Raw genomic sequence first — 13738 nt, 5'->3', positions numbered from 1 at the left:
TCATCAGGAAGAAAATGCAGTCTCTTCTAAAGCAGGAGAAACTCTAAGGGTTTCATAAGAGTTATTTATTTTTCTATTTTTAAAATGTTATTTTTAATTTAATTGATAAACTCATGTATAAATATTATATACAAGATGTTTGTAAATACATGGACATTGTAGATGGCTACATCTAACTAATTAACATAGACGTTACCTCACATACTCATCTTTTTTTGTATGATGAGAACACTTAAGATCTACTTTCTTGTAAATTTCCAAGAAGACAGTGTGTTACTATTAGCCATCGTCACGGTGTTTTACAGTAGATCTCTTGGGCTTATTCTTCTGATCTAACTGAAATTGTGTACGCTTTGCCCAGCATCTCCTCCCACTCCCCTGCCTCTGGTAATCACCATTCTACTGTCTACGTCTATGACTTCGACTTTTTAGATTTCATAAATAAGTGAGGTCATGAGGTATTTTTCTTTCTATGCTGGCTTATTTCACTTAACATCATGTCCTCCAAGTTCATCCGTGTTGTGATAAATGACAGAACTTCCTTCTTTCTAGTGGCTAAATAGTATTCCACAGTGTTTATAGACTACATTTTCTACATCCGTTCATCAGCTGAGGCACACTTAGGTTGATTCCCTATCTTGGCTGTGGTGAATAGTGCTGCAATAAACAGGGAAGGGCAGATATCTTATCAACGTGCTAATTTCATTTCCTTTGGACATACACCCAGAAGTGGGATTGCTGGATCACATGGTAGTTCTGTTTTTAATTTTTTGAGGAACCTCTGTGCTGTTTTCCAGAATGGATGTACTAATTTACCTCCCCACCAAGAGTGTACTTGGGTTCTGTTTTTCCACATCCTCACCAACACTCGCTATCTTTCATCTTTTTGATAACAGTCATTCTAATAGCTGTGGGGTGATATCTCACTGGTGTTAATTTGCATTTCCCCGCTGATTAGGGACTTTGAGCATTTTTTCATGTATTCGTTGGCCACTCATATGTTTTCCTCTGAGAAATCTCTATTCGGATCCCTTGCCTATTTTTTAATCAGATTCCTTGTTTTCTTATTATTGGGTTGTTTGAGTTCCTTATATATTTTGGGTAATCCCTTATCAGATGCATGGTTTGCAAATATTTTCTCCCGTTCCGTAGATTGTTTCTTCATTCACTCTGTTAATTGTTTCCATGGCTGAGCAGACACCTTTTAGTTTCATATAATCCTATTTATTTCTTTTTGCTTTTGTTTTCTTCTAGTAGTTTTATAATTTCATTTCTTATATTTAAGTCTTTAATTGACTTTGAGTTGGTTTGCGCACATAGTGTGAGACAAAGGTCCATTTTCATTCTTCTGCATGTCAAAATCCAGTCGTTCCAACACCAGAGTAATTTTTAACGGTATTTAACTTCCACCTTAAACCTTTATTCTTGCCGGGCGCGGTGGCTCAAGCCTGTAATCCCAGCACTTTGGGAGGCCGAGGCGGATGGATCACGAGCTCAAGAGATCGAGACCATCCTGGTCAACACGGTGAAACCCCGTCTCTACTAAAAATACAAAAAATTAGCTGGGCATGGTGGCGCGTGCCTGTAATCCCAGCGACTCAGGAGGCTGAGGCAGGAGAATTGCCTGAACCCAGGAGGCGGAGGTTGCGGTGAGCCGAGGCCGCGCCATTGCACTCCAGCCTGGGTAACATGAGTGAAACTCCGTCCCAAAAAAAAAAAACAAAAAAAAAAAAAAACTTTATTCTTCCTTCCAGTAACCAGAGGAAAGGCATGGTTACTCTTCACCCACCCATCTTCTTCACTAGGCCGTCCAAACCCAAGTTTAAGGGAGTTCCCCCTTCTACCTCCCTACAAGACTAAAAATTGAGGGCATAAAATGACTTTATCTTTGGGAGCCCAGCATGCTTGGAGGCAGAACGTGGGATCCAGCAGGACACTGATTCCATTCCTACTTCTGCCGCTAAGCTCTGTCATCCAGCAGCTCCTCAATGGCCTCATCTGGGAAATGGGATAACACCTCCTCTGCAGGTTTGCTGGGAAGACTAAATAGATACAAGAAAGCCTCACACACAGCCTAACACACAACAAGGCAACTCCTACTCCCTCCCTCCCCCGTTCTTCCCAGGAGAGACAGAGCTGAGCCATATTTGGACAATGTCGCCGCTTAGTGGCTGCGCTCAGAATTGCCCAAAAGACCAACAGTTCCTGGATTTGAGGAAAACAGGGAAGCACTTGGAGGTGTTGGGTTTCCGAGAGGCCATTTGGCATTAGGGAAAGTGACTGGACACTGGCATCTGGAAAACCAGGTTCAGGTCCCAGCCTTGCCAAATATTAGCTGTTTGACCCTAATCAAGATATGTAACTTCTCTAAGCCTCAGTTTCTTCACCTGCAAAATGGAGACAATAATTGTCATCTCATTAGATTTAACATTCAGTAAGTGTTTGCTGCCATTATCTTGCTCCTGACCTTCTTCCAGCCCCTCTCCCCATCCTGATAAACATCAGCTTCCTGATTCCCGACCCCTCGGTAGCTCCCTTGGCCACATCTTTTGAACTTTATTTTTCAGATATGTAACCTAATTTCCCCAAACCCTTTACCCCTCATGGGAAGAACCTCAAAGTCTGCAGTCTTATCCTCAGTACTTCAGGTTTAAAAACTCTGAATTCTTATACTATTTAGTAACAGACTCCTGGTGATATATTTATGGTGACAAAGTTATGTTGACCATGACCTATAAAGCAGTAAACCAAGATACTCCCCATTAATAAGAGAGTATCTTCCAAATAACAAGGGCTCTTCTGGACACAGACTCTGAGATAGTTAGGGCGAGGGACTGTTTCCCCACATTCGGGAACACCCCGAGACTCCGTGACCCAGGCTGCAAACACTTCCCTGGTGGGAGGATGCATGTGACCCTCCTCCCAAGGACACATGCCCACCAGCCTTGCTTCCATGCTGACCAGCGCCTTCCCAGTACCAAGCCCTCCTTAGAAGGGCTGAAGCCTTAGTCGGCTGGCCTAGGAAAGCCTGGGTTTTAGAACCGCACAGAATTGGGTCTGAATCTCATTTTCTACTTACTACCCGAGTGACCCTGGGCAGATTGCTGAACTTGCCTGAGCTGTGAGCTCATCACAATGGGACACTTCGGGAGTGTCTGCGTTGAGTAAGTGAGGTCCTGTACGTGCTCAGTGAGCTACGCTGCAGATGCTCAGCCTGTGCTCCTATTTCATTCTGAACCCAGCATCTAGGAGATCCTTCCTCCATTATGCAGGTGCTGGCTTTACCACCAGACCAAAGTCCAGGACGCCCATTTGTGGCTCTGCGTTTTCCAATTTTTCTTTCAAAATAAAACTACTGGACTGACTCAGGGCTCACACCTGCATTCCCAGCACTTTGGGAGGCAGAGGCAAGAGGATGGCTTGAGTCCAGGAGTTCGAAACCAGCGCAGGCAACACAATGAGACCTCATCTCTACCAGAAAAAAAATCTAAACATTATCTGGGCGTAGTGGTGCACACCTGTGGTCCTAGTTACTTGGTAGGCTGAGGTGGGAGGATTGCTTGAGCCAGGGAGGTTGAGGCGTCGGTAAGCCCTGATAGCACCACTGCACTCCAGTCTGAGCAATAGGGGGAGACACTGTCTCAAAAAAAAATGTCCTTGAGGCTAGGAAATGCCCAAGGATAGATACACACTAATTCTTTTCGTCAACTTATTTCTGCATTTTAAAGTATGAACCACTGAAACCCACTTACAATGAAAGAAACTTTTAAAAGTGTATATTTATAACCCTTCCCTCCACACCCCCAGGGGATCCTTCACTCATCAGAAAGAAATGTCATTAAACCTAAGCAAATCGATAAGTTGAATAAATTATATATTTGTGTCCAAATGACTAGGAAAAACAGGTTATGAAAAAGGCAATTTTTTCAAATAAGCATTAGAAAACCATGGGGTAACTGAACAAATGTTTTCCCAGGGTCGCAGTCTCTGGGGTAGAGTTAAGTGTGTGACATGATCCCAAGCGCCTCAACAACCAAAATACCAGTCAGAGATAAGACCATGCTAGTAATGACGCAGAGGCCCTCGCTCCTGTCTGGGATTTGGTAAGAACATCCTGTTCTTGCCAGGACCCTCACTTGGCGCCAGCTCCCTCAAGAAGTGGGTGCTTTCTCCCCCACTGGCCTTCAGAGACCTTCAGACCCCACAAATGATGTTGGCTGCTATTGTTAAAGTCCTCGAAAACTCCTTACATGTCGAGGGACTCAGAAAGAGCTACTCTCATCGTGTTCATGAAAACAGAACCGCCATCTGCAGAGCCAGCTGTGAATTCTTGACCCAGTGTAGCCCTATTGAACAAGATTTTAGATGAAGTCCAATCCACCCAAGGATCAGACAGAATCTAAAGACAACTGAGCCCCTGATCACAGTTCCACCAACCATGGATCATATCAGGACCCAGTTGAAGCCACATAACCTGTCTCCAACCCCACTGAACTTAGACCCCAGAAGCAATGCTATAAGCCTGGGGATCAAAGAAGAGACAGTCTTTAGCTTCCAAAACCAGTCTGTAAAAGCTGAAAGATGTGTTTGCTTCTTCCAGTGCACCAACACGAATGCCAGGGACGTGGACGACAGTATATCAGATTACCCAGAAGTCTCCACTTATCTCCTATCTGGCAATTGGTGACACACACATTCTGCTGTTGCCTTCCTTTAATTCACCAAAACATTACCAGCATTAGGCAGTTGTGTGTAATTAACTTACCGAAATTCCTGTGGTTGTGATTTGTGCCCACATGCATGTTTATGCCTTAGCACAGGCTGGCTGGGATGTCAAAAATGAGGTTAGAGGTCTGGATTTTCAAAACGTCCCTGGTGTTTTGCTAGCGTGGAATATTCATTTGCTGCCTCTCTCCAGGGTTCCTGGCTTCAGCCACAGGGCTGGTTTCCTCTCTGAAGGCTTGTCTTTTGCATTCCCCTCCCTTACAAATAGTGTTCATAGCCAAGCACTTCTCAAAGAAGTTGATTCTGGAGAGCTGTAGACATGGGGCGGGGTGCATATGAGGCTTTGTCTCCATTGCCTTGAAATGAGCTGCCCAGATTTAGATTCCACATCAGAAGGAGTGTCTAACTCTAGAACTCATGGACTGCCTTTTGCAGTAACTTCCTCATTACCACATAGTGAGAATCAAGCCAATCTGGAATATCATCTCTCTTGGACCCGCAGAGCGGTTCTGGGTGAGAGCAGAGTGCATTCGAGTTGATGGCTTGGGGCCACATCGTGGGATGGGAGAGTGGCTGTGATGGCAGTGATGAGTCATGAGCTTACGGTCAGGGTCCAGACCCTGCCCCTTAATTAGCTGTGTGACCTTTCACAGGTCACATAATCCCTCTGGGGTTTGGGTTTCACAGCCATTAAATGGGTTTAATACCCAGAAACCTGACTACCTTGAGGTGGTCATAGGTCAGGCCTGCAGCTCCAGTCTTGGGGTGTTCTGCTTGGGCAGCCACCAAGGAAGACTACTTGAGGAGAAGGCGGCAGTGCCTTGGGGTTAGGAAGATGGTGCTCCTCCCTCACGGTAATGGGAGGGGGAGTTCTTGAGTGTCTTGGGGTATCCAGGTCAGGAGAGAAGAGGCCGTGATCCGAGCCTCAGCAGGTGGTGGTGAGTTTCAGGCTGCTGAGGCTGTGGCAGAGGGAGTGTTCCGTTCTCTGCCCCACCCCTTTGAAATACCAGGAGCAGAGCTGACACAGGCTGAAAGGGGAACTCCTAGTTGTGATGCAGCCAAGAGCCTGTCAGCTTCTGCAGGGGATTTTCCTTACCCTGAGTGTGTAGAGGGGTGATGACCACCAGCAGCTGAGAAACCATATAGCCGCCTGCACAGGTAAATGCTGATATTTGCATTGGAGACGTGGGGCGTTAACACTACTCTCCGAAGGAGATTTGTTCTTTTGCTTACAGCTTCTTACCCAGGCAACTGAGAGTTGAAGTTTTTGAAAAATCAAAAAAGAAATTTAACTTATTGTATGGGGTAGGGACAAAGGAAAGTCACCAAGTTTAGGAAGGGCATAGTCCAGCCTTGCTGTCAGTGGTTGACTTCTGTGCCTGACCGTAGGATGACACTGGTGACCGGGGCCACCTGGGGCACAGCTATGAACCCAGGGAAGCAGGTAAGCATCAGGGGAGGGTGTGTGACAGGATACTAAGCTGGCTGTGCCCGAGAGAAAGGGGCCTGTCTAACGCACTGCAAGGAACATCACAGAATGAGCTTGTACCTTTATTTCTTCCGCAATTACGTATACACTCAATGCGGATGAAAGAGCTGAGTGGCTTTCTCTAGACTTGCGGGCTGCCCCCCCAGTATCCCCAGTAGTAACTTGCTGGCCCGGCCCTTGAAGCGGGGAAGAGTGTGAAGGGCTCCTGTGCTGAAGCTTGTCCTCATTTCTTACCTCATCCCCTCTTCTGTTTCTGCTGCAGCTGAACAGGCCAGCAGGCAGCCTGCCATGGGGTCCCACTCCAAGAACCGGTTCTTCTGCTGGGCCTCTGGGCTCCTGGTATTCATCAACCTCTTCCTCAGTGAGTGGCATGGTCCCTGGGAAGGGAGGGCAATGGACGGCGGGGCTGGGCTAGCTGGCCCCTGACCACCAGGTGGGCTGTTCAGCTTCTGATGTCTTTGGGCAACAAAAGAGGAAAACACTCTGTTATGATTTACAAATGCAACATGTTTGGTTTGGGTCCCGAGATGGAAGGAATGGAAAGTCCTTTCGGTGGTGAGGAGGCTGGGAAACCAGAGCCAGGGCTGTCTTGGCTGCACTGAAAGAACCGTCACCCACTGCCTGCGCCTAGGGCGGATCTCCAAGCAAATCATCACAAAGGGGAAAGCCCTTAGGAGTCTCAGTCTTAAAACTGTGTTTGTAGTTTGCATTCGTGTTCACTTTAAAAGTTAAAAAGAACGTATCTTTGTGTAAAATGTGTCTACAGCAGGCGCCCTTCACAGCCCTGTGAGTTGCCTTTTCCTCCACTAGGAAATGCTGCTCAGACCCTCAGATGAAACCATGTTTATCACGGTGCTGTTCTAGGAAAAACCCTGGAAAGAAACAGGAGGGGCCTATCAATTCAGGAACAATTGAACAAGCTGAGAAATATCATATTGTGTCATATATAGAGGCTTACAAAAACAAATGTTCTAGTTATCTGGAAGGAATGTTCAACTTCTGTGAAGTAAGATGCATAGATTCCCATCGGCAAGATTCAGGAAACTGAATACAATACAATCTTCACTTTATAAAAGAAAAGGCAGCCACCAAAATTTAAGTATTTATGCATCTACATGTTTCTAAGACTGCTAAAAATGTGGAAGGAATCAGTAGGTTGCCAACATGGGCTACAGGCGGGTATAAAATTGAGGAGGACACAGAGGGAGAAAGTAGAGAATAAAGAAAGTTAAGCAAAAAGTGAACTGAAAGAAAAACTGTCCTAATCTAGGCTGTATATCACATTCATTATTTTATGAACAATTACATGGTTGCATGTGTACTAAAATTAAATTTTAAAATGAGGAAATAATAAGATCTAGTGCATATGAATTTTGATGGAAGCTGTTCTTGTTATAATTTTTTGGTTTTATATCCCAGACACCAATTGAACTTGCAGGGAATTCTATGAAAGCCAATGGATTAGAGAGCACTTTAACATTGGAGGTCTTGAAGGAACAATGAGCTTGGCAATAGAAAGGGGTTAGATCCCCTTTTCATCAACAGCAAAATACGGGCTTTTTCCACTTCTACAATGTTGTTTACCTGGAAATATGTCTAACGGTGTAGAGTTTTCTCTATAGGCACTGGAGTTGGAGAATTACTAAAGAAAGAAAGAGAAGGAATGAAGGAAGGGAGGGAGGGAGGGAGGGAGGTGTTCCTGTGTTAGTTTGCTAAGAATGATAGTTTCCAGCTTCATCCATGTCCCTGCAAAGGACATAAACTCATTCTTTTTATAGCTGCAGAGTCTTCCATGGCATATATGTGCCACATTTTTTTTTGTCCAGTCTATCATTGACAGACATTTGGGTTGGTTCCAAGTCCTTGCTATTGTGAACAGTGCTACAATACATATGTGTGCATGTGTCTTTATAGTAGAATGATTTATAATCCTTTGGGTGTATACCCAATAATAAGATTGCTGGGTCAAATGGTATTTCTGGTTCTAGATCCTTGGGGAATCGCCACACTGTCTTCCACAATCGTTGAACTAATTTACACTCCCATCAACAGTGTAAAAGCCTTCCTATTTGTCCACATTCTCTCCAGCATCTGTTGTTTCCTGACTTTTTAATGATCGCCATTCTAACTAGTGTGAGATGGTATCACACTGTGGTTTCGATTGGCATTTCAAAACCACATTTTTCAAAACCACATTCTCGCTGTTTTTTTGATGACTAGTGACGAGCTTTTTTTTCATGTTTGTGGGCAACATAAATGTCTTCTTTTGAGAAGTGTCTGTTCATATCCTTCACCAACTTTTTGATGGAATTGTTTTTTTCTTGTAAATTTGTTTAAGTTCTTTGTAGATTCTGGATCTTAACTCTTTTCCAGATGGGTAAATTGCAAAAATTTTCTCCTATTCTGTAGGTTGTCTGTTCACTCTGATCTCTGATGATAATATCTTTTGCTATACAGAAGCTCTTTGGTTGAATTAGATCAGATTTGTCAATTTTGGCTTTTGTTGCCATTTCTTTTGGTGTTTTAATCATAAAGTCTTTGCTTGTGCCTACGTCCTGAATTTTATGGCCTAGGTTTTCTTCTGGGGTTTTATGGTTTTAGGTCTTACCTTTGAGTCTTTAATCCATCTTGAGTTAATTTTTGTATAAGGTGTAAGGAAGGGGTCCAGTCTCAGTTTTCTGCATATGACTAGCCAGTTTTCCTAACACCGTTATTGAATAGGAAATCCTTTTCCCATTGCTTGTTTTTGTCAGGTTTGTTGAAGATCAGATGGTTGTAGATGTATGGTGTCATTTAAAGTAGTCTTTTCTAATTCTGTGAAAAAAAAATCAATTGTAGCTTGATGAGGATAGCATTGAATCTATAAATTACTTTGGACAGTATGGCCATTTTCACAATATTCATTCTTTCTATCCATGAGAATGGAAAGTTTTTCTATTTGTTTGTGTCCTCTCTTATTTCCTTGAGCAGTGGTTTGTAGTCCTCCTTGAAAAGGTCCTTCACATCCCTTGTGAGTTGTATTCTTAGGTATTTTATTCTCTTTATAGCAGTTGTGAATGGGAGCTCACTCATGATTTGGCTCTCTGTCTATTATTGGTGTATAGGAATGCTTGTGATTTTTGCACTTTAATCATGTATGCTGAGACTTTGCTGAAGTTTATCAGCTTAAAGATTTTTGGGCTGAAACAATGGGGTTTTCTAAATATACAACCATGTCATCTGCAAACAGAGACTGTTTGACTTCCTCTCTTCCTATCTGAATACGCTTTATTTCTTTTTCTTGCCTGATTGCCCTGGCCAGAACTTCCAATACTATCTTGAATAGGAATGGTGAGAGAGGACACTTTTGTCTTGTTCTGATTTTCAAAGGGAATGCTTCTAGCTTATGCTAATTCAGTATGATATTAGCTGTGGGTTTGTCATAAATAGCTCTTATTATTTTGAAATACGTTCCATCAATACTTAGTTTATTGAGAGTTTTTAGTATGAAGGGGTGTTGAATTTTATTGAAGGCCTTTTCTGCATCTATTGGGATAACCATGTGTTTTTTGTCATTGGTTCTGTTTGTGTGATAGATTACATTTATTGATTTGCATATGTTGGATCACCCTTGCCTCCCAGGGATAAAGCTGACTTGATTGTGGTGGATAAGCTTTTGGATGTGTTGCTGTATTTGGTTTGCCAATATTTTATTGAGGATTTTCTCATTGACGTTCATCAGGGATATTGGTCTAAAATTTTATTTTATTTTTGTTATGTCTCTGCCAAGTTTTGGTATCAGAATGATGCTGGCCTCATAAAATGAGTTAGGGAGGAGTCCCTCTTTTTCTATTATTTGGTATAGTTTTGGAAAGAATGGTACCAACTCCTCTCTGTACCTCTGTAGAATTCAGCTGTGAATCTGTCTGATCCTGGGCTTTTTATTATTATTATCATTATTATTTTGGTTGGTAGACTATTAATTACTGCCTCCATTTCAGATCTTGTTATTGGTCTATTCAGGAATTCGACTTCTTACTGATTTAGTCTTGGGAGGGTGTATGTGTCCAGGAATTTATCTATTTATTCTAGATTTCTAGTTTATTTGCATAGAGGTGTTTCTAGTATTCTCTGATGGCAGTTTGTACTTCCGTGGGCTCAAAGGTGATATCCTCTTTATCATTTTTATTGTGTCTATTTGATTCTTTTTTCTTTTATTCTTTATTAGTCTGGCTAGTGGTCTATCTATTTTGTTAACCTTTTCAAAGAACCACCTCCTGTATTCACTGATTTTTTTGAATTTTTTTTTTTTTGGCGTATCTATCTCCTTCAGTTCTGCTTTGATGTTAGTTATTTCTTTTCTTCCACTAACTTTTGAATTTGTTTGCTCTTGCTTCTCTAGTTCTTTTAACTGTGATGTTAGGGTGTTGATTTTAGATCTTTTCTGCTCTCTCCTGTGGGCATTTATTGCTATAAATTTCCCTCTAAACACTGCTTTAGCTGTGTCCCAGAGTTTCTGGTACATTGTGTCTTTGTTCTCACTGGTTTCAAAAGACATATTTATTTCTGCCTTGATTTTGTTCTTTATCCAGTAGTCATTCAGGAGCAGGTTGTTCATTTTCCATGTACTTGTGTAGTTTTGAGTGAGTTTCTTCATCCTGAGTTCTAATTTGATTGAACTGTGATCTGAGAGACTGTTTGTTTCGATTTCTGTTCTTTTGCATTTGCTGAGGAGTGTTTTATTTCCAATTATGTTGTCAATTTTAGAATAAGTTTGATGAGGTAATGAGAAGAATGTATATTCTGTTGATTTGGGTTGGAGAGCTCTGTAGATGTCTGTCAGGACCGCTTGGTCCAGAGCTGAGTTCAAATCCTGAATATCCTTGTTAATTTTCTGTATCATTGATCTGTCTAATATTGACAGCGGGGTGTTATAGTCTCCCACTATTATTGTGTGGGAGTCTAAGTCTCTTTGTAGGTCTATAAGAATTTGCTTATGAATCTGGATGTTCTTGTATTGGGTGCATATCTATTTAGTATAGTTAGCTCTTCTTGTTGCGTTGATCTTGTTACCATTATGTAATGCCCTTCTTTGTCTCTTTTGATCTTCATTGGTTTAAAGTGTGTTTTATCAGAGACTAGGATTGCAACCCTTCCTTTTTTTTTTTTCCTTTCCATTTGCTTGGTAAATCTTCCTCCATCCTTTTATTTTGAACCTATGTGTGTCTTTGCACATGAGATGTGTCTCCAAATACAGCACACCAATGGGTCTTGACTCTTTATCCAATTTGCCAGTCTATGTCTTTTAATTGGGCCATTTATTTAAGGTTAATATTGTTATGTGTTAGTTTGATCCTGTCATTATGATGCTAGCTGGTTATTTTGCCCATTAGTTCATGCAGTTTCTTCACAATGTTGATGGTCTTTACAGTTTTGTATGTTTTTGGAGTGGCTGGTACTGGTTTTTCCTTTCCCTATTTAGTGCCTCCTTCAGGAGCTCTTGTAAGGCAGGCCGGGTGGTGACAAAATCTCTCAGCTTTTGCTTGTCTGTAAAGGATTTTATTTTTCCTTCACTTTTGAAGCTTAGTTTGCCAGGATATGCAATTCTGGGTTGAAAACTCTTTCCTTTAATAATGTTAAATATTGGCCCCCACTCTCTTCTGCCTTGTAGGGTTTCTGCAGAGAGATCCACTATTAGTCTGATGGGCTTCCCTTTGTGGTTAACCCAACCTTCCTCTCTAGCTGCCCTTAACATTTTTTCCTTCATTTCAACCTTGGTGAATCTGACGATTATGTGTCTTGAGGTTGTTCTTCTCAAGGAGTATTTTTATGGTGTTCTCTGTATTTCCTGAATTTGAATGTTGGCCTGTCTTGCTTGGTTGGGGAAGTTCTTCTGCATAATATCCTGAAGAGTGTTTTCCAACTTGGTTCCATTCTCCCGTCACTTTCAAGTACACCAATCAAACACAGGTTTGGTCTTTTCACATAGATCCATATTACATGGATGCTTTGTTCATTCCTTTTCACTCTTTTTGTCTAATCTTGTCTTCATGCTTTATTTCATTAAGTTGATCTCCAGTCTCTATATCCTTTCTTCTGCTTGATCAATTCATCCATTGATACTTATGAATGCTTCACGAAGTTCTCGTGTTGTGTTTTTCAGCTCCATCAGGTCATCATATTCTTCTCTAAATGCTATTCTAGTCACCAATTCCTCTAACCTTTTCTCCAGGCTCTTAGCTTCCACATATTGGGTTAGAACATGCTCCTTTAGCTTGGAGGAATTTATTATTACCAACCTTCTGAAGGCCACTTCTGTCAACTTGTCAAACTCATTCTCCATCCAGTTTTGTTCTTTTGCTGGTGAGGAGTTATGATCACTTGGAGGAGAAGAGGCATTCTGGTTCTTGGAATTTTCAGACTTTTTGTGCTGTTTTTTCTTTATTTTCATGGATTTATCTACCTTTCATCTTTGATGTTGGTGACCTTCAGATGGGAATCTGTATGGATGTCCTTTTTCTTGAGGTTGATGCTATCTTTTTCTGTTCGTTAGTTTTTCTTCTTATAGTCAGGCCCCTCTGCTGCAGGCCTGATGGAGTTTGCTGGAGATTCTCTTTGCCTGGGTCTCACCAATGGAGGTTGCAGAACAGTAGCAGCAAAGATTGTTTCCTTCAGGCCTATAATCCCAGCACTTTGGGAGGCCGAGGCAGGTGGATCACGAGGTCAAGAGATCGAGACCATCCTGGTCAACACGGTGAAACCCCATCTCTACTAAAACTACAAAAAATCAGCTGGGCATGGTGGTGTGTGCCTGTAATCCCAGCTACTCAGGAGGCTGAGGCAGGAGAATTGCCTGAACCCAGGAGGCGGAGGTTGCAGTGAGCCGAGATCGCGCCATTGCACTCCAGCCTGGGTAACAAGAGCAAAACTCCATCTCAAAAAAAAAAAAAAAAAAAAGATTGTTTCCTGTTCCTTTCTCTGTAAGCTTCATCTCAGAGGGACACCCACCATATGCCAGCTGGAGCTCTCCTGTATGAGGTGTCTGTCAACCCCTGCTGCAAGGTTTCTCCCAGCCAGGAGGCACGGTGGTCAGGGACCAACTTGAGGAGACAATCTGTCCCTTAGCAGAGCTCAAGCACTGTGCTGGGAGATCCACTGCTCTCTTCAGAAGTGGCAGGCAGGAACATTTAAGTCTGCTCAAGCTGTGCCCATAGCTGCCCATTCCTTCAAGTGCTGTGCCCCAGGGAGATTGGCATTTTATCTAAAAGCCTCTGACTGGGGCTGCTGTCTTTCTTTCAGAGATGCCCAGCCCAAAGGGGAGGAATCTAGAGAGGCTGTCTGGCTATAGCAGCTTGTCAAGCTGCAGTGGGATCTGCCTAGTTTGAACTTTCCAGTGGCTTTGTTTACACCGTGAGGAAAAAAACATCTACTCAAGCTTCAGTAATGGCAGGCACCGCTCCCCACACCAAGCTTGAGTGTCTCTTGTCAACTTCAGATTGCTGTGCTGGCAGCAAGAATTTCAAGCCAGTGGACCTTAGCTTGCTG

The 13738-nt window shown here is 42.6% G+C and overlaps 1 protein-coding gene across 4 annotated transcripts in view; it reads left to right on the top strand.

Annotated features, from left to right (window-relative positions):
* Positions 1-5368: 5368 nt before the first annotated feature.
* The window catches only part of LOC116538363 (SLAM family member 5-like), a 36674-nt gene continuing 28304 nt past the window's right edge, over positions 5369-13738 (top strand). For 2 of the 4 annotated variants that reach the window (XR_004263618.1, XM_032260718.1), the window contains exons 1-2: positions 5373-5883; positions 6477-6575. Coding sequence is in view for 3 of the 4 variants with exons in the window: in XM_032260718.1 (XP_032116609.1) it covers positions 6503-6575 (73 nt within the window). In the remaining variant the exon portion in view is untranslated. Of the gene's footprint in view, positions 5884-6074; positions 6170-6476; positions 6576-13738 lie in introns of those variants that run through there. The other 2 variants (XM_032260716.1, XM_032260717.1) reach the window with 2 other exon arrangements.

Source organism: Sapajus apella, unplaced genomic scaffold (assembly GCF_009761245.1).
Source record: "Sapajus apella isolate SASKATOON/1434 unplaced genomic scaffold, GSC_monkey_1.0 scaffold119, whole genome shotgun sequence".
NCBI classification, from domain to species: Eukaryota; Metazoa; Chordata; class Mammalia; order Primates; family Cebidae; genus Sapajus; species Sapajus apella.
Note: the sequence above shows the minus strand (reverse complement) of the source record. Positions and strands in the feature narration are given on the sequence as shown.